The sequence below is a fragment of the Lepidochelys kempii genome, chromosome 11, assembly GCF_965140265.1.
Source record: "Lepidochelys kempii isolate rLepKem1 chromosome 11, rLepKem1.hap2, whole genome shotgun sequence".
In the NCBI taxonomy this organism is placed as follows: domain Eukaryota; kingdom Metazoa; phylum Chordata; order Testudines; family Cheloniidae; genus Lepidochelys; species Lepidochelys kempii.
Genome location: NC_133266.1, coordinates 507856 through 535660, shown reverse-complemented (window position 1 = coordinate 535660; position 27805 = coordinate 507856). Strand labels below are relative to the sequence as shown.

Here is a 27805-nt window from a genome sequence, read left to right as displayed (position 1 = left end):
GGATGGCACTTCCTGCAGTAAGTGACTGGGGAGCAGTAAAATGAAGGGGGATTGACGCGGACCAGGTGTGCTGAAGAGTCAGAGAGAGACGGTTTCAGGGGGCGGTTAACCCCTGGGAGTGTGTGACCAGAAAGAAGGACTTTTGCAGTAACAGGGTTCCCCTGGGGATTGCAGTGAGCAGTCCCAGGAGCGGAGGAGTCTGCAGCTCAACCCTGGCAAAGAGGGGGTGACCTCGAGAAGGGCTGGCACACTAAGGGTTCTCCCTGGTGACCCTGGGGAGCTGAGAGCACACAGGCCTGTGAGTCCACAACAACTTGGGAAGAGCGGAGTGATGGCCTGTCACCGTCTCCTGAAGAAGGACATTGTAGCCCTGTGCAGAAAGAGAGGGTTGAGCATTGGAAAGTTCACCAAAGCACAGTTCATCGTGCAGCTGGAGGAGGATGACCGCTCTAAGGGACAGATTCCTGACCCCAAATGGGGCTATAGCAGGATCTGGGAGCAGCTGGAGTGGGAGCCAGGCACCCCCAAGACTCCTGTCCCCAACCAGACGAGGGTCTTCACAATTGGGTTCCCCATCGGGGGATCGAGACGGACGGGATTGGAGCTGAGTCCGAGAGAGCAAGAGGACTGTGAGAGACAGCGAGAGCCCGAGAAAGAGCTGCAGAAGCAGCAGCAGCATGAACTGGCGGTGGGGGAGCGGAGAGGCCTAGGGGACCTCCCCGGGGTGAGTGGGGATAGACCCCGGGGGGCCAGTTCCGCAGGGAACCTCAAGACTAAATTGTTGCCCCTGGTTAAGGAGGGGGGGGATGTGGATGCCACCTCACTGCCTTTGAGCAGGCTGGAGATTTGAACCAGGGCGACCCTGCGGAAAAGACCCGGTGTCTAGCTCCCTTGCTGGGTCCCAAGGCCATAGACTCCATCAGCCAGATGGGTGGGGAGGTGGACAGGCTCCCACTCCCGACCCCAACCTCTATACCTGTGTGGAGAATTGGGACAGTGAAGGAAATGTGTCTGTGTCTGTCAGGGGTATTGACTTGCCCATGGAGGGAGCTACCCTAGTCTCCAAGCAGTTGTCTGTGACCAGCCTTGTGTGCTGGGACAAGGGGAAAGAGATCCCAAGCTGTGTGTCTGGGAAAGGAGAAAGTGTGTCCGGCTCTTCTTGGTCTGCGGAGCAGACAGAAAGGGCCTTTCAGCCTGTGATGGTTGAGGGTCGTGCAGTTGTCTCAGAGCTGGTTCTGGATTCAGCTAAAGCCCAGGAAGGGAATGGCCCTAAGTTTGTGTCTGCTCAGGAGAATGGCCCTGTAACTAGGTTGCATCCAGTTAGTGTCTATGTAAAATCCCAGAGCCCAGGCAATTCTGGTGCTTGTATTTTGCCTGTTGCTAGTGTGTTGTTGGGAAAGGGTGTCGCAACTCTGACTAATCAGGGTGAGATCCTAGCCAGGGCACAAGGAGAGCGTGAAGATGATTTGATTGTGTTACCTACTGAGGGTGTGAAAAGATTCCTGAGCTTGTGTGTGGCAAAGGAAAGGAGAATGTTTCTAACCTTTTATCTAGGAAGTCAGACAGTTTGCCTGAAAGGGGATTGTGTAGGAATCCGCCGGATGGGCCAGAGGTAATTCTGGATGTAAGGGAGACCCAGAAAGAGTCTGTTGTTGCTCAGGAAAGTGTTCCTCTAGAGCAAGCCCTAGGTGAAGAGGGTAAGGGCAGAATTTCTGTGAGGAGTAAATTGTTGCATAGAAAAGCCCTAGGGAAGGGAATCCTCATGGAGTCTTTGCAAGCAGTTTATGGCAACTGAAGGGTGTGAAAGTGATTTCATCAAGAAAGGTTTCAGAGTAACAGCCGTGTTAGTCTGTATTCGCAAAAAGAAAAGGAGGACTTGTGGGACCTTAGAGACTAACCAATTTATTTGAGCATGAGCTTTCGTGAGCTACAGCTCACTTCATCGGATGCATTCAATGGAATGCAGTGAGCTGTAGCTCCCGAAAGCTTATGCTCAAATAAATTGGCTAGTCTCTAAGGTGCCACAAGTCCTCCTTTTCTTTTTAATCAAGAAAGTTTCAGTTCCTAATGGCCAGAAATTTTCTGTTGTGAATGGATCCACTGACCGTCCTGTTGAAAGACCCAGTGTGGAGAGCTTTGAGAAGGTCTCAGATGAAGTGAAAGCGGTTAAGAAAGTTAAACAATCCTATAACCAAGTGGCTGTGTTTCGCCAGCTTGTTGGGGAGAAGACCCAATCCCAGTTTGACCCCCTTGGGTTTTGGGGTGGCCAAAGGGCACGGGCCGCATAAACCTTCCCACATGCGGCCTGCGAGTGCTATCGACCACACCCGACCTAAGGGAGGGCGTGAAACTGGAAGGGCCTGGAGTAACTCCTACCAAGGAATGGGAGAGATGCTGGGGCATCCATGGGAACCCTGGTGGCTTCGAATTTCACCAGGTTACTGGCTAAAGTGACCCCGCTCAGTTCAATCTCGAAGGGGGGAGAAATGTGATGAAGTGGGACTGTTCTTAATGTTTCCTCTGAACATTGTGGGGGTGCCTCAGTTTCCCCTGTGCAGTTCTTAAGTATCTAGGGGGAGGGATAAGGGTGTATGATCATTGCAGAGCCCTAGAGGGCAGGTGTGTGCAGGGGTCTGGACACAGACAATGGCCGACACCCTGTTTCCTGGCAACTGATGGCCTGGGCCCTTCCGCCCTGCAAAGTGAGAGCTAAAGGGTTGGAGAACAAAGGAATCTGGTGCCCTCCTGGCCCAGGAAAGGGACAAAGCCCAGAGGAGGGGGGGCTGGAGGGAGTTTCAGTTTGGGGCTGGCTGGGGACGAGGAGTGAAGGGCAGACGGGGTTGTCTGGCTCACTGCCCCCCAAAATGGACCCAGCTGAGGGGTCCTGTTCTCTGCACCTACAAGCTCTGTGTTAGACCATGTCCCTGTCGTCTAATAAACCTCTGTTTCCCTGGCTGGCTGAGAGTCCCGTCTGACTGCGAAGTTGGGGGGCAGGACCCTCTGGCCCCCCCAGGACCCCGCCTGAGCGGACTCGCTGTGGGAAGCGCACGGAGGGGCAGAGGAGGCTGAATGCTCTGAGGTCAGACCCAGGAAGGGGGAAGCCGGGTGAGCTGTGTGTCCTGCAGACAGGCTGCTCCCCGAGAGGAGACTTCCCCAGAGTCCTGCCTGGCTTCGTGGGGAGCAGCCCCAGAGCATGGCCCGGGGACGCCGGGACACCCTTTTCTGAACCTTTTACAATTCCAACTTTCTAACAAGTAGTACAAGCTCTGGACTGCGGGTTGCACAGGCGCTGACTTTGCGGGGGGTGCTGGATCCCCCACCTCTGCCCCAAGTCCCACCCCACCTCTTCCTGCCCCGTCTCCGGAGCATGCCTTGTCCTTGCTCCCCCCCCCCAGCCTCCAGCTGACCGTGGCAGGCTGGAGGTGCAGGGAGAGAGAGGGAGATGCTGACTGGCAGGGCCCACCAGCGAGCAGGAGGTGCTGAGGGGAGGTGCTGATTGTCGCGGAGGGTGGGGGAGTCCGGGGCCTGCCCCCCTCTGCCTGGGATCCACTGGGACTCTCAGCCAGCCAGTAAAACAGAAGGTTTATTGGACAACAGCAACACAGTCCACAACAGAGCTTGTGGGTACCCCCAGGACCCCTCAGTCACGTCCTTCTGGGGGGCAGGGAGCTTAGACCCCAGCCCTGGGGTTCCCTGTGTTCCTCCACCCAGCCCCAAACTGAAACTAAACCACCGCCACCCCCCACCCCGCCCCTCCGCAGGCTCCCTCCTGCAGCCTCTGTTCACATTCCCGGGCAGAGGTGTCACCTCCCCCTCCCCCTCCTGGCTCAGGTGACAGGCTCTCAGGTCTCCCATCCCCAGGGCACATTCCCAGGGCAACACTCCCCCCACCCTGCTGCGTCACATCGTCACACTGATAGGGGGGCTGCCAGTGGATGCTCAGCCATTTTTCCCCGTGGGTGCTCCAGCCTCAGAGCACCCATGGAGTCGGTGCCTATGGCAGGTTGTGTTTTTGTTTGGTCTGTAGCCAGGTGTTTCCAGCCCATCTCCTGGCTTCTGTCTGAATCTCTCTGCAGCTTTGTCAAAACCCCTGTTTGGTTTTACTGCAGCCCCGGCTACGTGCTGGGTGCTGAGGGCTGAATGGAGGGGAGCTAGCGAACGGGGGCCCTGCTTGCACAGAGGTAGCAAATCTGTGCATTGTGGGGGCCAGGAGTTGAGGCCTGGGCATTGGGGGGGTGTGCAGTGGGGTGCACAGACAGGCTGGAAGGACCTGTGCCGAGCTCAGGGGGTAATGATCTCCAGAGATTTAGCCACAGGTTCTCTGCGCTGCCCAAGGCCTCACTCAGGGGGCCGTGGGCTGCGGGTGCCAATTGCTGGCCTGCAGAGGGAAGAGCGGGGCTCGCGGAGCCCGGAGGGGGGCGCTCATGTAGCCAGCAGCAGTCGTTTGGGGCGAGTTTCCCCTGGTGGGCACAGACAAGGATCCCCCGCGCTGTGAGCAGGGGGTAGCGAGTCACCTTGGGTAACCCCAAAAGTGTCACACCCCCTCCAGCTTCCTGGGGGAGTTCCACAGGGCTCTGGCCTTGGTCCCCCACCCCATCATGTCTCTGGGTAATCTCATCTGCAAACACAAATTCCCACCCCACCTCCTGTGCTGACAGCTCACAGCCCAACTCCCACTCCCCAGCTGAGTTCTTCCCTCCAAACTAAGATCTCCACAGCGTGGGATCTGACCTCTCCTGGGGGATGTCTAGCCCTCAGCTCGAATCCAACATGGCTACAATGGGTTCTTCATGCCCCAAGCCCTCCGGCTGCCTTACTTCTCCATCTCTGTGGGAGGCATCCAGGCCCGTAGCTAGGCATCGGCTTCGCCTTAGCTGGGATGTGAGGCCCTGGAGAGACCTGTGGCCAAATCCGGCTGATTCGGCCTGGATAGCGTCTCTAGAATATGGCCTTTCCTACCCACCCACCCAGCTAACCCTTGTGTCCAGGCCTCATCCTCTCGTCTCTCTACCACTGCAACAGCCTGCTCTCTGGCCCTGACGAATGCATCCTGCCCCACTCAGCTGCTGCTGCCATGGTCATTTTCCTGGCCTGTCACTGTGGCCATTTCCCCCTGCTTTGGTTCTCCCCACTGGCTCCTCCTTCTCCATCACACCAAACGGAAGTTGCTCCTTGTCTCACGTCCAAGGCGCTTCCTGACCTCTCCCCACGTACCTCCCACTGGCTGTCAACTCTTCCCTCCGATCGGCACATGGTGCCTCCACGGCCCACCGGTTACATGTGCAAACAAGCCCCTTTGTGCTTCCGCCCCGGCTGCCCCTCCCGCCTGGGCAGCGCTCCTGGAAAGAGCCGTAAGGTGACCTCATTACACCCCCTCCAAACTCTCCTTTGCAGGGAGGCCTGCGAACAACGTGACGACGGTAGGCTGCTGGTGAGCAGTGGCCACTGCCCATCAAGCTGCCCATGCTTCTGTGTGTTCTCCTGTCCGTCCGTCTGTCTCCTGGCTCACACTCGGACTGTGAGCCCCTTTGGGAGGCACTGCCTGTGATCTGTGTTTGTACCACACCTAGCAGAGGGGGGCCTGGGCCATGACGGGGGCTGCTGGCACTTTGAGCGGGGCGGGAGCAGTGAAGAAAAGGGGGGACAGCTCAGCGGGGGGAAGCCGGGGCAGGGAGGAGCAGACACCGACCTGTCACCGTGATGTTGTAGAAGACGGAGTCGCCGCCCGCGTCGCACACAAACTCCCCCGTGTCCTGCGGCTGGGCCGAGGGGATGACGAGCCTGCGATGGGGCCCCTCGCTCTCCAGGAGTAGGCAGTCGCCCTCCTCCACCTCCACCCCGTCCTTGTACCACTGCACCGGGCCGTCGGCACGGGACAGCTCGCACGCCAGCACCACGCGCTCCGAGGCCAGGTAGGTGTGTGCGGCGTCCTCGTTAGAGCTGACAATCCTCACGGGCGGCTCTGGGCAGGGAGACAGGATGGGCTCAGCAGAACGGCTACCGGCTGGGTCACTCACAGCCAGCCGCCCGCCCATTTCCCCAGCACGGGGAGGAGAGATGGGAGCCCAGCCTCTCCAGGACATCAGAGAGGGTGTTGCTCCCCGTGGCTCTGTCACACCTGACCCTCTTCCCACAAAGCAGCACCATCCCACCCGGGCCCAACAGGACGTGCCCCTGTGCTCTCAGGCGTTCCTGCGGGCCAACCTCGCCAATCCCACACGCTAGAGCCGGGCTAGAGCAGTTCACGGAGGGGAGGCTGCAAGGCACAACCCCTGGGCTGCAGAGAGGGGGCGGGGGTTCAGCAGTTCAGCAGGGGGCGCTCTCCCCCGGCGGTAAGTGCTGGCCCCAGCATGGCACTAGAGGGCGCTGTGCTGCAGGGAGGGGTCAGGGACTCCATGAGGGGGGCTCTCCCCTGGCAGTCAGTGCCAGGGCCACCGGGGGGGGGGGGAGGGAAATGGGGCAATTTGCCCCAGGCCCTGGGCCCCACAGGGGCCCCCACGAGAGTTTTAGGTGGCACTTCGGCGGTGCATCCTTCAGCGCCGCCGAACACACCTGGAGTGAAGGACCCGCCGCCGCTTCTTGGGGTCCTTCCGCTCCATGTCTTCGGCAAAGTGCCCCGAAGACTGTCCCCTGAAACAACCCGGAGCGGAAGGAGCCCCGCCGCCAAAGAGCCGAGGCCCCCTGAATCCTCTGGGCGGCCCTGGCCAGCACTGACCCCAGTGCCCCTGTGCAGCAGGACGGGGCGCTGTGCTGGAGGGAGCGGGGTGGGGGCTCCGTACGGGGGACTCCATCCCTTTGCAGTCAGTGCTGACCCCAATGACCACCGTCTACCACCATCTTTCTTACGAGACCCAAGGCTTTGGCCCAGTAAATACAGCCAGAAAGAAACCATCAGGGGAGCGCTGCTAACCCACCCACTGGGGGGCCAGGGCTGTCACTGACCTGCCAGCGGGGGTAACGGGGGAGCGCTGCTGACCCACCCGCCAGGGATCAGGGGTGTCACCGACCTGCCAGCTGGGGTAACGGGGGAGCGCTGCTGACCCATCCGCCGGGAGGCCAGGGGACATCACCGACCTGCCAGCTGGGGTAACGGGGGAGCCCTACTGACCCACCCACCAGGGATCGGGGTGTCACCGACCTGCCAGCTGGGGTAACGGGGGAGTGCTGCTGACCCACCCGCCAGGGATCAGGGGTGTCACCGACCTGCCAGCTGGGGTAACGGGGGAGTGCTGCTAACCCACCCACTGGGGGGCCAGGGCTGTCACCGACCTGCCAGCTGGGGTAACGGGGGAGCCCTACTGACCCACCCACCAGGGATCAGGGGTGTCACCGACCTGCCAGCTGGGGTAACGGGGGAGCGCTGCTGACCCACCCGCCAGGGATCGGGGTGTCACCGACCTGCCAGCTGGGGTAACGGGGGAGCCCTACTGACCCACCCGCCAGGGATCGGGGTGTCACTGACCTGCCAGCTGGGGTAACGGGGGAGCGCTGCTAACCCACCCACTGGGGGGCCAGGGCTGTCACTGACCTGCCAGCTGGGGTAACGGGGGAGCGCTGCTGACCCACCCGCCAGGGATCGGGGTGTCACCGACCTGCCAGCTGGGGTAACGGGGGGGCGCTGCTGACCCACCCGCCAGGGATCAGGGGTGTCACTGACCTGCCAGCTGGGGTAACAGGGGAGCACTGCTGACCCACCCGCCAGGGATCAGGGGTGTCACTGATGTGCCAGCTGGAGTAACGGGGGAGCGCTGCTGACCCACCCGCCGGGAGACCAGGGGTGTCACCGACCTGCCAGCTGGGGTAACGGGGGAGCACTGTTGATCCAACAGCCAGGAGGCCAGGGGTGTCACCGACCTGCCAGCTGGGGTAACGGGGGGCGCTGCTGACCCACCCACCAGGAATCAGGGGTGTCACCGACGTGCCAGCTGGGGTAACGGAGGGACGCTGCTGACCCTCCCGCCGGGAGGCCAGGGGACATCACCGACCTGCCAGCTGGGGTAACGGGGGAGTGCTGCTGACCCACCCACCAGGGATCGGGGTGTCACCGACCTGCCAGCTGGGGTAACGGGGGAGCACTGTTGATCCAACAGCCAGGAGGCCAGGGGACATCACCGACCTGCCAGCTGGGGTAACGGGGGGCGCTGCTGACCCACCCGCCAGGAATCAGGGGTGTCACCGACGTGCCAGCTGGGGTAACGGGGGGACGCTGCTGACCCTCCCGCCGGGAGGCCAGGGGACATCACCGACCTGCCAGCTGGGGTAACGGGGGAGCGCTGCTGACCCACCCGCCAGGGATCAGAGTGTCACCGACCTGCCAGCTGGGGTAACGGGGGAGCACTGTTGATCCAACAGCCAGGAGGCCAGGGGACATCACCGACCTGCCAGCTGGAGTAACGGGGGAGCGCTGCTGACCCACCCGCCGGGAGGCCAGGGGACATCACCGACCTGTCACCGTGATGTTGTAGAAGACGGAGTCGCCGCCCGCGTCGCACACAAACTCCCCCGTGTCCTGCGGCCGGGCCGAGGGGATGACGAGCCTGCGATGGGGCCCCTCGCTCTCCAGGAGTAGGCAGTCGCCCTCCTCCACCTCCACCCCGTCCTTGTACCACTGCACCGGGCCGTCGGCACGGGACAGCTCGCACGTCAGCACCACGCGCTCCGAGGCCAGGTAGGTGTGTGCGGCGTCCTCGTTAGAGCTGACGATCCTCACGGGCGGCTCTGGGCAGGGAGACAGGACGGGCTCAGCAGAGATGTAAGTAACTGATCTACAAATTCTGTCGAGTCCTTGCAGCAGCCAGCCACCAGACCCCAGAGCTTGGGACTGGAAATGAAGTTGAATCCTTTATGCAATTGATAGGTTATAAGACAGAAGGGGCCAAAGTGATCATCTGCTCTGCCCCCGTGTCACACAGGCCATCGGACTCCCCTGAGTTAATTCCTGGTTGAACCAGGGCAAATTTATTAGAAAAACATCCTACCTTGATTTAAAACTTGCCAATGATGGACACCACAACTTGTGGTAAATGGTTCCAATGGTTAATTGCCCTCACGGCTAACAACTTGCACCGTATTTCTCATCTCAATTTCTCTTGCTTCAACTTCCAGCCACTGGATCCTGCTGTGTTAGACTGAAGTGCCCAGGATCAAACTTCTGTTCCCCACGTAGGTACTTACAGACTGATCATGTCATCCCATAACCTTCTCCTTGTTAAACTTAGTAAACTGAGCTCCTTGACTCTGTGACTACAAGGGTGGTTTTCCAATCCTTTATTCCTTTTTTTGGCTTTTCTCTGAACTCTCTCCCATTTATCAACATCCCCCTTGAACTGTGAACACCAGAACTGGGGGCAGGGTCCAGCACCGGTCACACCAGAGCCAGATACAGAGATAAAATACCCTCTCTACTCTTACTTGAAATTCTCATTCATGCATCCCAGTGTGAGGGGACTGTGGCCCCCTTACTAACATTCAGGGGGGTGTTTTAGTTGCTAGCTCCCAGTACTAAAAGGGGGGAAGGGTCAATGGGGAATCAGGACCCTGAGACTGCCAGTCCCCAGGAACAATGGGGAGAGGCCAATGCTCCAGGTCAGCCTGAATGTCAGGGTGGGCAGGCTAATCAGGGAGTCAGGAGGCCAGGGAGTTCCCCCCCTCCGTGTGAGTGGGATTTGCCTGGGTCAGACAGAGTGGGGCCGAGCTAAGGAGAAAGTAGGGTCCCAAGCTAAGCTGGGGAGCAGAGCTGTGCCAGATCCAGAGGGACCAGAAAAGCAGCCCAGAGAGAGCAGACCCTGTCCTGGGAGCAACGCTGCAGCAACCAGAGCCAGAGGGGCCAGAAAAGCAGCCCAGGAAGCAGGTCAGTGCTGGGAGTAGAGTCTCAGAAGCAGCCGGCAGAGCAGACCTCTGTCCTGGGAGCAGAGCTGCAGCAGCCAGAGCCAGAGGGGCCAGAGAAGCAGCCCAGGGGGCTGGAGGCAGAGCAGCAGCAGCAGCAGCCGTGCAGAGACCGAGTGGTGGAGCTGGGGCTGGAGCAGTCTGGAGCTGGGTGTGGTGAGCAGCTGGGGAGAGCGAGGGGGACCCTGGGCAGCAGGGCCAGCACAGGGAGACGCCTCAGCCAAGGGGCTCTGCAGGCCAGGCTTGGATCGTAACCCCGACAGGGCGGGGGCGACACTGGGAAGAAAGGTCCTACCACTTAGAGCCCAAGAGCGTGTGGCCACCACCAGAGCGAGTGTCCAACCCACAGCATCCCTACAGCACAGCCAGGGCCTGAGCAGGAGGCCTGGGACTTACCAGGAGCAGACTGTGAACTGCCCTGACAATCCAGAGACACTGTTTGTGATGTTCCCTGCCACAGAGCGGGGTGATGTGTTTCCTTTAACCTTTCCCATTTTCCCTTATTCTTTTTAAAATTAATTGTTGATTAAATAACTTGCATTTGCTTTAACTTGTATGTAATGGTCAGTGGGTCAGGGAAGCGCCCAGTGCAGAGAGCGTACCCCGGAATGGGGACACCCTAGCCCCTGAACTAGGTGACCACAGCAGGGTTGGGGGTCGAGCCCCCCAGGAATCCTGGGCCCAGCCTTGTTGGGGTTACAAGGACTCTGCCAGACAGGAGAGTGGAAGGGGAGTCCTCAAGGGCAGGGAAGCCACTGGGTAAGGGAAGTGGGAGAAAGGACTCAGATCCTTTCGCTAGCCCACTTCACCGGGGTAGTGCAGAAGCCAGGAAAGTTCCCCACAATAGCGGGACTATTTCCCCGCTTACACCAGGATCACATTAGCCCTTTTGGCCACCACGTCACACTGGTTTTTCATGTTCAGGTGATTACCCATCAACACCCCCGCAGTCCTTCTCAGAGTCCCTGCTTCCCAGGGTAGAGTCCTGCCATTGTAGGTGTGCCCAACATTATTTGTTCCTAGATGTACACATTTACACATTGTTTGCTTGAGCCCAGTCTACCAAGTGATCCAGATCGCTCTCTATCAGTCACCTATCCTCTGCATTATTTGAAAGTGGAAGGCAGCTTGGGTGAAAGTGATCATGAAATGACAGGTTTCAGAGTAACAGCCGTGTTAGTCTGTATTCGCAAAAAGAAAAGGAGTACTTGTGGCACCTTAGAGACTAACCAATTTATTTGAGCATGAGCTTTCGTGAGCTACAGCTCACTTCATCGGATGCATCCGATGAAGTGAGCTGTAACTCACGAAAGCTTATGCTCAAATAAATTGGTTAGTCTCTAAGGTGCCACAAGTACTCCTTTTCTTTTCATGAAATGACAGAGTCATGATTCTAAGGAATGGTAAGAGGGCGAACAGCAAAATAAAGACAATGGATTTCAAGAAGGCAGACTTTAGCAAACTCAGGGAGTTGGTAGGTCAGATCCCATGGGAAGCAAGTCTACAGGGAAAAACAATTGAAGACAGTTGGCAGTTTTTCAAAGAGACATTATTAAGGGCACAAGAGCAAACTATCCAACTGCTTAGGACAGACAGGAAGTCTGGCAAGAGACCACTCTGGCTTAACCAGATCATCAATGATCTAAAAATCAAAAAAGAGTCCTACAAAAAGTGGAAACTAGGTCAAATTACAAAGGATGAATATAAACAAATAACACAAGTATGTAGGGACAAATTAGAAAGACCAAGGCACAAAACGAGATCAAACTAGCTAGAGACATAAAGGATAACAAGAAAACATTCTACAGATACATTAGAAGCAAGAGGAAGACCAAGGACGGGGTAGGCCCATCACTCAATGAGGAGGGGGAAACAATAAGAGAAAATGTGGAAATGGCAGAGGTGCTTAATGACTTCTTTGTTTCAGTTTTCACCATGAAGGTTGGTGGTGAGTGGACGTCTAACTTAGTGAATACCAGTGAAAATGAGGTAGGATCAGAAGAGGCTAAAATAGGGAAAGAACAAGTTGAAAATAACTTGGACAAATTAGATGTCTTCAAGTCACCAGGGCCTGATGAAATGCATCCTAGAATACTCACGGAGCTGACTGAGGAGATATCTGAGCCATTAGCGATTATCTTTGAGAAGTCATGGAAGACGGGAGAGATTCCAGAAGACTGGAAAAGGGCAAATTAGTGCCCATCTACAAAAAGGGAAATAAGGACAACCCAGGGATTATAGACCAGTCACCTTAACTTCTGTACCCAGAAAGTTTATGGAGCAAATAATTAAGCAATCAATTTGCAAACACCTAGAAGATAATGAGGTGATAAATAACAGTCAGCATGGATTTGTCAAGAACAAATGGTCTCAAACCAACCTGATAGCTTTCTTTGACAGGGTAACAAGCCTTGTGGATGGGGGGGAAGGGGTAGACATGGTATATCTTGACTTTAGTAAAGCTTTTGATACTGTCTCCCATGACCTTCTCATAAACAAACTAGGGAAATGCAACCTAGATGGAGCTACTATAAGGTGGGTGCAAAAGTGGTTGGAAAACCATTCCCAGAGAGTAGTTATCAGTGGTTCACAGTTATGCTGGAAGGGCATAACGAATGGGGTCCCACACAGATCAGTTCTGGATCCGGTTCTATTCAATATCTTCATCAATGGTTTAGATAATGGCATAGAGAGTACACTTATAAAGTTTGTGGACGATACCAAGTTGGGAGGGTTTGCAAGTGCTTTGTAGGATAGGATTAAAATTCAAAATGATCAGGGAATAAAGGTAAGCAGCAGGATACGGACCCTGGACTTCAGGAAAGCAGACTTCGACTCCCTCAGGGAACGGATGGGTAGGATCCCCTGGGGGACTAACATGAAGGGGAAAGGAGTCCAGGAGAGCTGTCTGTATTTCAAGGAATCCCTGTTGAGGTTACAGGGACAAACCATCCCGATGAGTCGAAAGAATAGTAAATATGGCAGGCGACCAGCTTAGCTTAACGGTGAAATCCTAGCGGATCTTAAACATAAAAAAGAAGCTCACAAGAAGTGGAAGGTTGGACATATGACCAGGGAAGAGTATAAAAATATTGCTCGGGCATGTAGGAATGAAATCAGGAGGGCCAAATCGCACCTGGAGCTGCAGCTAGCAAGAGATGTCAAGAGTAACAAGAAGGGTTTCTTCAGGTATGTTGGCAACAAGAAGAAAGCCAAGGAAAGTGTGGGCCCCTTACTGAATGAGGGAGGCAACCTAGTGACAGAGGATGTGGAAAAAGCTAATGTGCTCAATGCTTTTTTTGCCTCTATCTTTACTAACAAGGACAGCTCTCAGACTGCTGCACTGGGTATCACAACATGGGGAGTAGATGGCCAGCCCTCTGTGGAGAAAGAGGTGGTTAGGGACTATTTAGAAAAACTGGATGTGCACAAGTCCATGGGGCCGGACGAGTTGCATCCGAGAGTGCTGAAGGAATTGGCGGCTGTGATTGCAGAGCCATTGGCCATTATCTTTGAAAACTCGTGGCGAACGGGGGAAGTCCCAGATGACTGGAAAAAGGCTAATGTAGTGCCAATCTTTAAAAAAGGGAAGGAGGAGGATCCTAGGAACTACAGGCCAGTCAGCCTCACCTCAGTCCCCGGAAAAATCATGGAGCAGGTCCTCAAGGAATCAATCCTGAAGCACTTACATGAGAGGAAAGTGATCAGGAACAGTCAGCATGGATTCACCAAGGGAAGGTCATGCCTGACTAATCTAATCGTCTTCTATGATGAGATTACTGGTTCTGTGGATGAAGGGAAAGCAGTGGATGTATTGTTTCTTGACTTTAGCAAAGCTTTTGACACGGTCTCCCACAGTATTCTGATCAGCAAGTTAAAGAAGTACGGGCTGGATGAATGCACTATAAGGTGGGTAGAAAGTTGGCTAGATTGTCGGACTCAACGGGTAGTGATCAATGGCTCCATGTCTAGTTGGCAGACGGTGTCAAGTGGAGTGTCCCAGGGGTCGGTCCTGGGGCCGGTTTTGTTCAATATCTTCATAAATGATCTGGAGGATGGTGTGGATTGCACTCTCAGCAAATTTGCGGATGATACTAAACTAGAAGGAGTGGTAGATACGCTGGAGGGTAGGGATAGGATACAGAGGGACCTAGACAAATTGGAGGATTGGGCCAAAAGAAATCTGATGAGGTTCAATAAGGATAAGTGCAGGGTCCTGCACTTAGGACGGAAGAACCCAATGCACAGCTACAGACTAGGGACCGAATGGCTAGGCAGCAGTTCTGCAGAAAAGGACCTAGGGGTGACAGTGGACGAGAAGCTGGATATGAGTCAGCAGTGTGCCCTTGTTGCCAAGAAGGCCAATGGCATTTTGGGATGTATAAGTAGGGGCATAGCGAGCAGATCGAGGGACGTGATCGTCCCCCTCTATTCGACATTGGTGAGGCCTCATCTGGAGTACTGTGTCCAGTTTTGGGCCCCACACTACAAGAAGGATGTGGATAAATTGGAGAGAGTCCAGCGAAGGGTGACAAAAATGATTAGGGGTCTGGAACACATGACTTATGAGGAGAGGCTGAGGGAACTGGGATTGTTTAGTCTGCAGAAGAGAAGAATGAGGGGGGATTTGATAGCTGCTTTCAACTACCTGAGAGGTGGTTCCAGAGAGGATGGTTCTAGACTATTCTCAGTGGTAGAAGAGGACAGGACAAGGAGTAATGGTCTCAAGTTGCAGTGGGGGAGGTTTAGGTTGGATATTAGGAAAAACTTCTTCACTAGGAGGGTGGTGAAACACTGGAACGCATTACCTAGGGAGGTGGTAGAATCTCCTTCCTTAGAAGTTTTTAAGGTCAGGCTTGACAAAGCCCTGGCTGGGATGATTTAATTGGGGATTGGTCCTGCTTTGAGCAGGGGGTTGGACTAGATGACCTCCTGAGGTCCCTTCCAACCCTGATATTCTATGATTCTATGGACAAACAGGAGAAATGGTCTGAAGTAAATAAGATGAAACTCAATCAGGACAAATGCAAAATACTGTATTTAGGAAGGAACAATCAGTTGCACACACACAAAATGAGAAATGACTGTCTAGGAAGGAGTACTGCGGAAAGGGATCTGGGGGTCATAGTGGACCACAAACTAAATATGAGTCAACAGTGTAATGCTGTTGCAAAAAAAGCAAACATCATTTTGGGCTGTATTAGCAGGAGTGTTGTAAGCAAGACACAAGAAGTAATTCTTCCTCTCTACTCCGCTCTGATTAGGCCTCAAGTGGAGTATTGTGTCCAGTTCTGGGCGCCACATTTCAGGAAGGATGTAGACAAATTGGAGAGAGTCCAGAGGAGCGCAACAAAAATGATTAAAGGTCTAGAAAACATGACCTATGACGGAAGATTGAAAAACTTGGGTTTGTTTAGTCTGGAAAAGAGAGACTGAGAGGGGACATGATAACAGTTTTCAAGTATGTAAAAGGTTGTTACAAGGAGGAGGAAGAAAAATTGTTTGTCTTAATCTCTGAGGACAGGACAACAAGCAATGGGCTTAAATTGCAGCAAGGGAGGTTTAGCTTGGACATTAGGAAAAAACCTCCTAACGGTCAGGGTGGTTCAGCACTGGAATAAATTGCCCAGGGAGGTTGTGGAATCTCCATCATTGGAGGTTTGAAGAGCAGGTCAGACAAACACCTGTCAGGGATGGTCAAGATAATACTCAGTCCTGCCAGGAGTGCAAGGGACTGGACTAGCCGACCTCTTGAGGCCCTTCCAGTCCTATGACTATGATTTACCTGTGCCCAATTTTATGTGTCATCTGCAAATTTTATAATTTTGTTTTCTTCTAGGTCACTGATAAAAGTTAAATTGTGTAAGGCCAAGAACCAGTCCCTGTGGGGCCCCACTAGAAACACACATGCTCAGTGATGATCCCTCAATTACAGTTACTGTTTGAGACTTAACAGTGAGCCTTTAATCCATTGAATATGGGCCATGTTGAATTTATATTGTTCTAGTTTCTTATTCAAAATCTTGTGCAGTACCAAGTCAAGTGCCATACAGAAGCCTAAGTATATTACATCAAGACTACTACCTTTATCAACCACACTTCAGGATAATTAATTATTGGAACAAATTACCAAGAGCTTTGGTGGATTCTCCATCATTGGAAATTTTTAAATCAAGATTGAATGTTTTCTAAAAGCTCTGCTCTAGTTTAAACCAGAATTACTTCAGGGCAGTCTTATGGTCTATGCTATACAGGAGATCAGACTACATGATCACAGTGGTCCCTTCTGGCCTTAGAATCTGTGCCCCATACCAGCCATTCTATTATGTTGTCCAGGATCAAAGTCAGGCTGACAGGCCTATAATTACCTGGATCATCCCACTGACCCTTTTAAAATAATGGCACAACATTAGCTTTCTGCCAGTCCTCTGGAACTTCCCAGTGTTCCACAGTTATTGAAAATCAACATTAATGGTCCAGCAAGCTCCTCCGCCAGCTCTTTTAAAACTCTTGAATGAAAATTATCAGGACCTGCTGATTTTAAAATGTCTAGTTTTAGTAGCTGCTGTTTCACATCCTCCTGAGATACTAGTGGAATAGAAAGAGAGCCATTATCATATGATATGACTACATCATCTGTTATTTTCCCAAATACAGAGCAGAAATATTTATTGAACACTTCTGCTTCATCTGCATTATTACTGACTAGTCTATCTTATAATGGAGCAATAGCATTGTTAGGCTTCCTTTTGTTCCTAATATACTTTAAAAAACCTCCTTCTTATGGTCCTTAATTCTGCTGGCCATAGATTTTTTATTTTATCCTGTTGCTTCCCTTATCAATGTTTTGCAAATCCTAGCTTATATATATAATTTTTATAGCTACTTTCACTTCCCCTCTAAGCCAGGTTGGTTTTTTAACCACTGTAGCCGACATTCTGGGCTGTGGCTTTTGGGGCATCTAGTAAAATCAGAGAATCATAAAATCATAGGGCTGAAAGGGACCTAGAGAGGTCTCATTCTTAAACAATTCCCAATGATTATTTACATTTTTCTGTTTAAATCTCCCAGTTGATCTAGCGCCCATTTTTTGTCAGCTTTTTTTAATGGGCCCTTTTAAAGCACCAAGTAGACATGTGACTGGTCTAGACTTTATCCTGTTTGCATATTACCAAGTACAATCAGGTCATGATCACGTCTACCTAAAATGTCACCCATTTTTAATTCTGTGATTCATGTCTCTGTCACAACAAGGTCTAACATGGAACCCCCCGTGGTGGATACAGCACATATTGAGTTAGGGAATTGTCATCTATAATATTTAGTGATTCCAAGGATGTTTTAGTCTGGGCAGCATGAGACCCCCAGCGCGTGTCACTCAAGGTCAAGCCTCCCCACCCCCTTTTCCCCTACACATTACCAATAGGAGTGCAAGGAGCTGCTCATCCGGCTCCCTGTGGAATTTGGCGGGGGCACCCATTAGTGCTTTGTTCTGTGCTTTGTCTGTTAGAACAGAGATGCCGCAGAGCAGCATCAGGGAGGCAGGGTGGTTTCACCTACATTAGAATTTGGCCAGGATGTCGGGGTTCTTGCCTTTGCCTGTACAACTGAGCCCGGGGCTTTATCGCAGTGAGACTGACACGTCCCGTCCACAGCGCAGGGAGGCACATGGTGCTGGCAGGTGGGTCCCTGCCCCAGACTGGCCGTTAGCTGAAGCGCAGGCAGAGGTGGGGAATGAGGGTGGCAGAGTCCCGCTGGGGCAGGTTCTGGAGTGCACAGTGTTAGGCAGGTTACAGTCTGCGTCTCTCCTGGGAACAGGCTGCTCGGCAGGCAGAGGGAGGAGCTCGGGGACATAAGGGAGACCTCAGGAGGGAACGGAAGAGAGTGATGGGGCTTAGTATGGCGCAGTGACCAGCGCAATCTACTGAGTCACTGAAAGCACCACCTGGTCCTTCCTCACTGGTCCCCCATCCACTGTGTGGCCAGACCAGCCACTGCTTATCTTACAAAGGGCAGCAGGCTCCCATCACCTTCCTGTACAGCAGCATGACCCCAGCCCTGTCCCCTCACCACAGAGCACTCTGTTAACCGCTGGCTGGAGAGGAGAGATTGCAAGTCCCCGGGGCGCAGCTAGTAGCAATGGAGTAAAACAGAGCAAAGGGCAATAAAACGTTTCCCCTCCCTGAGCGATCTCTCTCAGTGTGAGCAGGGCTGGCAAGCCCAGGCCCTGAATCCCCAGCCTCACCCGCTCCCGATGGGTCCCTCCAGCTAATATCAGCTCTTGGGCATTGAAGCTGCAGCAGAAGACAGCTGATGGGGAGGACGTGCTGGGCCAGGAATGCGTGTGTGTGACTAGGAGCTTTCTGATGGAGGGGAGCGAGGACAAGAGACGCTGTGGCCCGGGAGGATGAGGGCAGAACAACAAAGCACAAAGAGGGGAAAGAGCTGGACAGACCGAGGGACGGAGAGCAAAGGGGCTGAACATGTGGACACTGCAGCGACAGAGCTATCGAAGCGCCTCAGACAGACGGCCAGAGACCCGCAGCACCTGTGCCAGTGAACTGGGATCAACCCACCTGTCACCGTGATGTTGTAGAAGACGGAGTCGCCGCCCGCGTCGCACACAAACTCCCCCGTGTCCTGCGGCTGGGCCGAGGGGATGACGAGCCTGCGATGGGGCCCCTCGCGCTCCAGGAGTAGGCAGTCGCCCTCCTCCACCTCCACCCCGTCCTTGTACCACTGCACCGGGCCGTCGGCACGGGACAGCTCGCACGCCAGCACCACGCGCTCCGAGGCCAGGTAGGTGTGCGCGGCGTCCTCGTTAGAGCTGACGATCCTCACGGGTGGCTCTGGGCAGGGAGACAGGACGGGCTCAGCAGAGAGGCTGCCGGCTGGGTCACTCACAGCCAGCCGCCCCGCCCATTCCTCAGTACTGGAGGTTATTGCTCGTTATTACAAGGGGCTTCCAGTGCCCATCGACTGAGGGGAACTGGAGCACACTTGGGTTCCGCCGCTGGTGCGGGCAGCCGTGGCCAGGCAGGCATATCGCACCATGCCTGAGCGGCTAGCGAGAGCCCACTGTGGGGAGTCGTGCAGTCCTTGCCGAACGCGAAGCACGAGCTGAGTGTCAGGCTTACTGCACGAGCACTGCTGGAAGAGATGTGTCAAATGTAGAGCACGATGCTCCAGACCTGCTGGAGGTGCAGCCAGTCACCTGAGATGGCCGGGGCTCTGCTAATTCGGTGAAGAGTGAGAACAACTGACCCAGCCCAGCCCTGGGTTTACAGACTGGGCCAGATGCAGGCCGAGCATTTACAAAGACAAAAGAGCCGCAGAAAAAGCCTCTGACCGGGGGACCCTCGGGCTGAGCTGGAACCAGGGAAACGCCTGGCTTATGGAAAGAGACAAAGGTCTGCGGCTGTGTCTGAGAAGGAGCCAGGGTGCAAAAGCTTCCTCATCCAGAGGAGGTGCCCTGCCAGCAGACGTGTCTCCGGAGAGGCAGATCCCAGCTAGTGGACTGGCCCCATGCTGGACGGACTGACTGACCATTGGGTGAGACAGGAAAGGTCAGAAAGTCCAGGCTCTGATTGCGTGCTGTGTTTTCCTTTCCCTTGTAACCTGATGTTTCCAAACCCTTTTACATGCTTGTATGTGAATTTTTATCTCAAGCTCTGTTAAATAATCTTCTGTTTGGTTTTATTATAGACATGACTAAGGGTATGTCTACACTGTAATTAGACACCCATGGCTGGCCCAGGCCACCTGCCTTGGGCAGCGGGGTTCAGGCTAAGGGGCTGTTTCACTGTAGTGTAGATTTCCCGGCTCGGCCTGGAGCCCAGGATCTAGGACCCTGTGAGGTAGGAGGATTCCAGAGCTCCGGCTGCAGCCCGAGCCGGGAAGTCTACACCATAAGGAAACAGCCCCAGATGCCCGAGCCCCACTGTCTGAGTCAGCTAGCACAGGCCAGCTGTGGGTTTTTTCTTTGCAGTGTAGACGTAATCTTACAGCACATCTACAGTGCAAAAAAACCCCTTGGCAGGAGGTCTCAGAGCCTGGGTCACCTGGCTTGCGGGACTCACGTGATGGGGCTAAAAGAAGCAGTGTACACATTCCCGCTTGGGCTCAAGCTAGGCTCTGAAACCTGGCAGGGGGCCATGGTTCAGAGCCCAGCTGCAGCCTGAGCGGGAACAGCTACGCTGCTACTCACAGCCATGGAGCACGAGCCCCAGTCAGTGACCCATGGTTTGAGACTCACTGCTGCAGGGTTTGGTTTGGTTTTCTTTGCACGGGAAACAGACCCTAAGTGCTTTGCGATGAGGGGCCAGTGCTGAAGGGAGGTGAAGCCAGTAACCGGAGTGCACTGCAGGTGTCCAGACAAGGAACTGGGCACTCCGGGTAACAAGGAAGGGTGAGTAAGTCACTAGCCTGCAGCCCAGCCGGAGACCGTGCGCTGCCAGCAGCCGGCAGCCTTGGGAGATCATCCCCCGTCACTTGGCCTCTGCTTACCACCCAGCAGGGTGGCAGAGCCCCTGGGGCTCACATGGCCATAGGCCTCCCCTGGGGCAAGGGACAGAATCCGGCCATGGCAGCTCCAGAGGATTTGATTTCAGTGGCCAGAGGAGCCTGTGAAGGCCAGAGAAGGCAGGTCTCTGGGGGAGAGGCAGTGAGGAAGAGAGGCTGAGTGGGGGTGGATGGGGCAGGAGGGGAGAATGGAGTCTCAGGGCCACACATCTGCCGTGGTCCTGCTGGGATGTGATGGGACGTCTCCAGCTGTAATGCCCAAAGCCCATGCCTGCAAGGAACCTGCAGGAGGGGCGGGGCTGCAGGGCTCCTTAGGGCCAGCCCCCAGCTCACCAGTCACGGTCACTGTGAAGCTCAGCGCATCTTCGCCCGCATCACACGTGTATGTCCCGGCATCCGAGGGGCGGGCAGAGCGGATACACAGCCTCCTGGCGCAGCCCTCTGCCTGCAGGGTGATGATGTCGTCCGAGGGCACAGCCTCCCCGTCCTTGAGCCACCGCACAGGGGCGTCGGGCGTGGAGACCTCACACTCCAGGAGCAAGGGCAGCCCTGCCAGGAGCTCCCGGAGGCGGTGGGCCTCAGGCACCGGGGCGATGCGCACCTGTGGGGCTGAGAGAGTCACCGTGAATGAGCAGAGAATGGAGGCGAGTCCTTGCTCTCACAGGGCAGCCAGGACAATGTCCCGGGTCCCAGCAGGCCCCAGGGTAGGCCCCATGCAGATTGGTCTATGGGATTGGGCTCTGCAAGACAGTGCATGCTGCCTGGCATCCCACGCAGGCCAGCTTCCTGCTGCTCAGCCCATCCCACCGCAGGCCAGGCTGCCAGATGGCCAGGAGCCGCTCTCCCGTGCATCGGTCAGCGGTGCAGCCCCTGGAGATTGCAGCACCCAGCATGCAACGCTCCACCCCCACCCCAGAGCACAGCCTGCTGCAGAAACAGAGCTCGCTTGTGTCTCACAAGGCTGCACCTTCACACTGGAGCCCAGGGCAGATTGCTCCCAGCCCCAGCAGGGCAGGTGAGAACCTGCTGCCACCCCAGGGAGCCCAGCGCAGCCTCTCCCTGCCCGAACTAGCGTTCCCTCCTGTGGGCTCAGCGCAGGGAGATGCCCTGGGCCTGAGCAAGCAGCATGCTTTCTGCGGGGAGGGAGAGAGCTCTCGCAGGCCAGGGAAGCAACAGGAGCTATGTCAGATGCCTCTGGGTGCTGAAGAGGCTGCAGTGAAAGAAGGATTAGCACCCTAGCCAAATGTCCCCAAAGCAGCTGCCACCACCCAGGCCAGAGGGGGCTGCATTATATTGCTGGGTGAAGTGGTGCCTGCCTGTCCCTCCCCCACCTCCCACGGACTGGGAGGATTATTTGGCCTTTGCCAAGGACTCTGAGCTGCTGGGAGGACAGGTGTGTGAGAAGGGCAGGCCCTTGTTGTAACTCTTGTGTTCGTGCTGCCTGGTTCATCCCTTCAGCTCAGTGATCTCAGCTGATATCCCAGGAGGGTGGTCTGGAGCCTGGATATAGTGCCCCCCCGCCTCCCCCTGGTTTGGGGGCTGATCCGCAGCAGGAGAGCACTTACCTTGCACCCGCAGAGTGGCAGAGTCCCGCACGCCGCTGGACACAAATGTGACCTCGGCCCCGCTCTCCGCCAGCCGCACACTGCGGAGCAGCAGGGAGTGCTCGGTCCCGCTGCACTTTATGCAGTAGCTCTGGCCTTCCTCTTCCTCCTGCAGCTTTGCCCCATTCAGGAACCAGTTCCCCGCCACGGAGGCTGAGAGCTCCAGGGAGAACTGGGCATCCTGGCCCACCTGCACCTGCACGTCCTTCAGGGCTCTCCGCACGCAGGCTACAGGGACTAGAGCACAGTGCAGGGTCCTCAGCCAGAGATGGGCAACACCTCGAGCAGAGCTCCGGCCCCCCTGCCCTTCAGCCCCTGGCCATGGGCCACGTTACCCATTCACCCCTCTGAGCTGGCCACTAGCACGCTGGGTGCAGAACCAGGGGCTGCCCGTCAGCCATGGGCCAGCTCCCCAGGGCAAGTGCCCTTCAGCTGGTGGGCCTGCGCCATGGCCCCGTCCCATTCTGTGTTGGGAAGAAGGGGTCACTGGACCAGCACTGGACTCAGTCAATCAGTGCTCTGCACAAGCCAAAGCAGGCTGTAATTCCCAGGATCCTGGCATCCAGCCGTGTCTGGCAGGGCTCAGGCAGGAGCAGAGCCTGGAGGGAGCAAGCTCAGGAAGGGAACAGGCCCCAGAGGGCTGTGGTACGTACCAAGGTGCACAGAGCCAGGGAATTCCACGGGCCTGCTCCTCCCGTACTTGTTGACGGCAGAGATGCGGAAGCAATAGTCTGCCTCGGCAGGCACGCTATCCCCGAGCACCTCCACCATGCTGGCCAGGTCCGTGGTAAGGCACTGCACCCACTCAGCCGTGCTAGCCTCCTGCCGCTCCAGGACGTAGCTGCTGGGGGGGCTCCTGTGCACATCAGGGCCGGGGCACCACGTCAGGAGGGCAGCGTTGCTGCGGTCCGTGCTCATCTCGGCGGCCACGGGCGCACTCGGGGGAACACGCTTTGCACCTAACACAAACCCCACATCTGGTTAGCTCCCTGCTCTGAGATGTCGACTGAGCAGGTAAACAACCAGCTGAGACACGGGGCCTTCCCCTCTGGGGGCTGCGAGCCCCGATCCCCAGTGCAGGGGCCGCCTGGCGTCAGGGGACCGGGAATGGGATACAACGCCTTCCCCTCTGGGGCACCGGCTCCAATCCAGCTCCAGGGGATGGATACACTGCTCTGGACACATGGACTATTAAAATACTCCTGCATCAGCTTTATAAAAATGATCTGTGTGTCTTACGGCTAGTGTGCTCCTGGCTCAACGGGTGAGCTAAGATGTTTCAAGTAGGAACTAAAATCACCAGTACAAATCCCTCGTGCCGGTAACACGGCTGTGAAAGCCATGCTGGGGACATTGCATAGATTGGTTTGACCCTGGGTCACGAGGCCAGGGAAATAAAGAGCTCTCAAGTGTATCGAGTGACCCCCCACCATCCCCGACAGAGAGAGACGTCACCCGCACTCGATCCAGGAACTGACACGAAACTGGGACCAGGGGGCCAGGCCTTGTGGAAAGGAGCTGAAGTAGTCTAGGCCTAGCAGGGTTTGCATGTGGCAGATGAAGGACTGCTGGGCAAAACAGACCTGCATTAGCAGCTGTTTATTGTTTTATGCTTTTGTTCTGAATAAACAGCACTTGCTTTCATGAGCGCTGGCTGGTCCCTGGTTAACCCCAGACTGCCAGTGCTGAGCTGAAGTCAGACCTGCGGACAGAATCACCATACATTGCAGGGTTCTGCAGCCGAAGGCCCGCATCTAGCAGAAGGGAGGTGCAGAACTCAGCCCAGAGAAAAGTGCCGGCTAGAGGCTGGAGTGGGGTGCCCTCAAGAAGGCCACGAAGGGGCCAGAAGTGCAGATAACTCAGGAACTGTGACACAGGGCCATGCTGCGCTAGGGAGCACCAGCTCCAATCTGGCTGTTGGGCATAGGTGTGACGCTGCCAGGCCAGGTGCCAACTCATGCTCAGGTCCCCATCTCTCAGCTGGACACTGACCTATAGAGAGCTGCGATCTGTCTGGCTCACTTGTGGGGTAATAGTGGTAAAACAGGGATCAGCATTACAAGGAAGTGTTCGCACTCGTGAAGGCTTATCAGCTGCTGCCTGCGTTAATCTCCCCTGCACTAGCTGTATTCAATATTGCCCTGCACTATTGGAGCGGGCGTATTGTGAGCCCCTGAAACCGTGTGAATCACCATGCAGGAGAGACACATTAGTGAGCGAGCGCCTCGCTTACAGAAATTGTTCTGTCCCTCCTGAAGGAGGAGACCTGGCAGTACCGGACAGGCTAGGGGTGGCTCTTGCAACTGGAAACTCCCTACATGTGGAGTGAGAAACCGTCAGCAAAATGCTGCTCTTCTCCCTGTGACGATGAGTTGTGTGAGTGGACGTCTCCCATCAGTTGAGTCTGCAGTTGGCAGAAGTGGGGGGACCCCAAACCAAAGGAACTAGGTATCTCTGTGCTGCTTGGACTCTGGGGATCAAGGTGTTTCTAAGCATAAGCAAGAGATCCCCAGCTACTTAGCCTGGGTTAGCCCCAAAGCTACACATAGAGCTGGCTGATTATAGAAACTTACATCACCTTTTGAAACCTAAGCCTGTAAGTCATTTGTGTATCTATGTTCACCTGGTTTAGCCTCATAAACAACTCATTTCCTTTTTCTACTTAATAAACCCTCATATAGTTACTATAGGACTGGCTACAAGCATCGTCTTCAGTGTGAGACCTAAAGCACAAGTTACCTGGGGTAAGTGACTGGTCCTTTGGGACTGGGAGTAACCTGAATATTGCTGTGATCCTTGGCATAAGAGGCCGCCTGTCACAGAGCTAGGCTCGCCCAGTAACGGGACAGATCGGCGTACCAAGGGGACTGTCTGTGACTACATGTTAAGGCTGGTAAAGTGCCTGAGGAGTTTGCACTAGGCACAGGAGGTTGGTGAAATCCAAGTTTAGAGCTCACAGCCAACATGGGGTTTGTGGCCTGGTTTGTACCCATCCGCCCTGAGGTTGGTGTTCATGCTCAATCATCACCACTGGGAGCATCACGCTAGTTTCACAGATGTCACTGGGTCTAAGGCCAGAAGGGACCAGATCACTTATCACAGGCCCATCATTTTTACCCAGCTACCCCTATATTAAACCCAAAGATTTGAGTTAGACTCAAGCGTTTTGACCCTCAGGAGACGGAGCTGTGGCCACAGGCAGCAAACAGGAGAGACTGAGGGGCCGCCAACAACCCAAGCCCCACAGTGGCAGGGACCTGATTAGGGAGAGGTGCCCAGATGATCCCAGCAGGTGAGCCACAGCCCAAGCTCCAGAGGAAGGCGAAAAGCCCAGAGGTCCCTAATGGGGTACTGGGTCTTTCCCCTCTAGGGGACGCTGGCTCCAATCCAGCCCCAGAGCAGGGGGACCCTGATCCACAGCTCGATGGGCTCCATGCTCCAGAGAAGTGCCACCCCCCTGGTGGGGCTCTCACATTTGACGCGGAGCTGGGCTGACGTCTGCGACTCCCCCACGCTGAAGGAGATGACCCCAGCGTCCTCCCGCGTCACATGCACCAGGACCAGCAGGTGGGTTTTGCCAAAGCTCTTCAGCACGGTGCACGGTGTCTCCCGCAGCTCCAGCCCGTTCCGGCTCCAGCAGATTCCCTCCACAGCCTCCCGGGTTTCCACACAGAAGGCAGCGTTCTCCCCCTCCATGACGTCCAGCTTTCGTGGGAGCCGCTTCACGATCGCCCCTGGGAGAGTGTCCAGGAAAGGCCCAGAGTCACATCCGAGCGGGCAGCTCGGGACCCTGGGGCTGCGGAGCTGGGAGGGACATGGGGAGCCTAGGGCCCGAGGGTGCAGGAGCAGGAAAGGGGGGTGTCAGGAATGGGGCTGGCTTGAGGCAAAGAAAGGGGGCAGGAATGGACAGGCTGGGAGCCGAGGCAGAGTACTATGGGGCAGGTTGGGCAGCTGGGGCAGGCGTTGACTGGTTGGTGGCAGGGACAGGGCAGGGGAAAGACAGGACCAGGGAAGACGAGTGACTGGCTGGGTGTGAAGTACAGGGTAGCAGGGTCAAGGCAGTGAGAAGCAGGACCAGGCAGCGCAGCAGGCGACAGGCTGGGTGCCAGGGACAGGGCAGGGAAAGCCAGGACCGGACAGGGACAGGGCAGTGAGAAGCAGGAGCAGGCAGGGCAGCAGGCGACAGGCTGGGTGCCAGGGACAGGGCAGGGAAAGCCAGGACCGGACAGGGACAGGGCAGTGAGAAGCAGGACCAGGCAGGGCAGCAGGCGACAGGCTGGGTGCCAGGGACAGGGCAGGGAAAGCCAGGACCGGACAGGGACAGGGCAGTGAGAAGCAGGACCAGGCAGGGCAGCAGGCGACAGGCTGGGTGCCAGGGACAGGGCAGGGAAAGCCAGGACCGGACAGGGACAGGGCAGTGAGAAGCAGGACCAGGCAGGGCAGCAGGCGACAGGCTGGGTGCCAGGGACAGGGCAGGGAAAGCCAGGACCGGACAGGGACAGGGCAGTGAGAAGCAGGACCAGGCAGGGCAGGGGGCTGCAGCAGCAAGTGGCACAGGGAAGACGGTCTCCATGTCCCTCTGCTCAGGCTCCGTGCACCCCAGGCCCATCCCTCTCACCTCTGACTGAGACCTCAGCAATGCTGCGCCCTTTGTCCTTCATCTCGCAGAGGTAGATGCCGTCGTCGTCAGTGCGGGCATCACGGATGGTCAGGCGTCGCACCAGGCCCTGCTCCTCAATCACATACTTGTGGCTTGACTGCAGCTGCTTGTCCTCCAGGTACCAGGAGGTGGGGATGGTTTCCAGGGGCACCTTGCACTCCAGCACGGCGTCCTCACACTCCTGCACCTCCACATCCTCCAGCTGCATCTGGAACCGCACCCGGTGCTCTGGTGCCAAGCAAGAGAGAGACAGGAACTGCAGAGAGCACGTGGGGCCCAGGACGGGCCCAGCCTGGACGGGGCCACCACCACAGCAAGCCCAGGTCCCACAAGAGCTGCGTCAGAGGAAGGCAAAAGCCCCACAACGCACCCAGCCCATTGGGCAACCATCAGGGGGCAACTTCGAAAAGACATGGAAAGAGTGAGCCAGCTAAACCCCGCTTCTGCAACCAGGCGAGGGCCAGTCCATGAGGCCACCTCCTGCCCCGTGACTGAGCGCAGACCCCTCACTGGGCCAGCAAGCAGGGGTCCTGGGCCCCCACCCTTCATTCTCCTTCCCGTGCAGGCCTGTCCGGTCCCCTGGGGCCCAGCTCAGGAGTCAGCCTGGCCCAGCCCCTGCCCAGAGCCGTCTGTTCCAGGGAGGGGGCAGCCGAAAGCTCTCCATTCCCAGTGGGTTATTTTGAGAGGTGGCAGGTGACACGGGGGTGGCACTTGGTCCCTTCAGCGCTCAGCCCCCTGCTGTCAGCTCTTCATGCTTGTCACCGGCCCCCCTGCAGAGACACCGCTGCTCCAAACTCCCTGGGCCCCTCTCAGCCTCCAAAGGGCTGGGCCCCACCGGGCAGGCCCCTGCACACCGCTGGGCAGGCCAGGGTGTCTCTGGGGCTTGATTAGCATCACACTTTCCAAGCCCCAGTGCAGAGTGACAGACACTGTGCCTAGGAAATGGATCCCCCAGAGTCGCGGGGAAGCGCCTTCCGTGGAGGCTGGGTAGCTGTCTGTCTGGGCTGGGTTAGACCCAGCAAATCCTGCATCGCGGCAGGGGGCCATCCTACCTGACCCTTGCGGTCCCTTCGAACCTGATGATGCGAATACAAACCATACAGGCATAGTTCAAGGGAGGCCCAAACCAGCCCAT

At 56.1% G+C, this 27805-nt stretch overlaps 1 protein-coding gene across 1 annotated transcript in view; it reads right to left on the bottom strand.

Moving 5' to 3' along the window:
• The window catches only part of OBSL1 (obscurin like cytoskeletal adaptor 1), a 74053-nt gene that overhangs the window by 34486 nt on the left and 11762 nt on the right, over positions 1 to 27805 (bottom strand). The window contains exons 4-11 of the mRNA XM_073306795.1: positions 26629 to 26898; positions 25484 to 25744; positions 22664 to 22969; positions 21972 to 22247; positions 20740 to 21015; positions 18462 to 18734; positions 8446 to 8718; positions 5690 to 5962 (exon numbers count right to left, since the gene is read on the bottom strand). Of these exons, the coding sequence (XP_073162896.1) occupies positions 5690 to 5962; positions 8446 to 8718; positions 18462 to 18734; positions 20740 to 21015; positions 21972 to 22247; positions 22664 to 22969; positions 25484 to 25744; positions 26629 to 26898 (2208 nt within the window). The remainder of the gene's footprint in view (positions 1 to 5689; positions 5963 to 8445; positions 8719 to 18461; positions 18735 to 20739; positions 21016 to 21971; positions 22248 to 22663; positions 22970 to 25483; positions 25745 to 26628; positions 26899 to 27805) is intronic.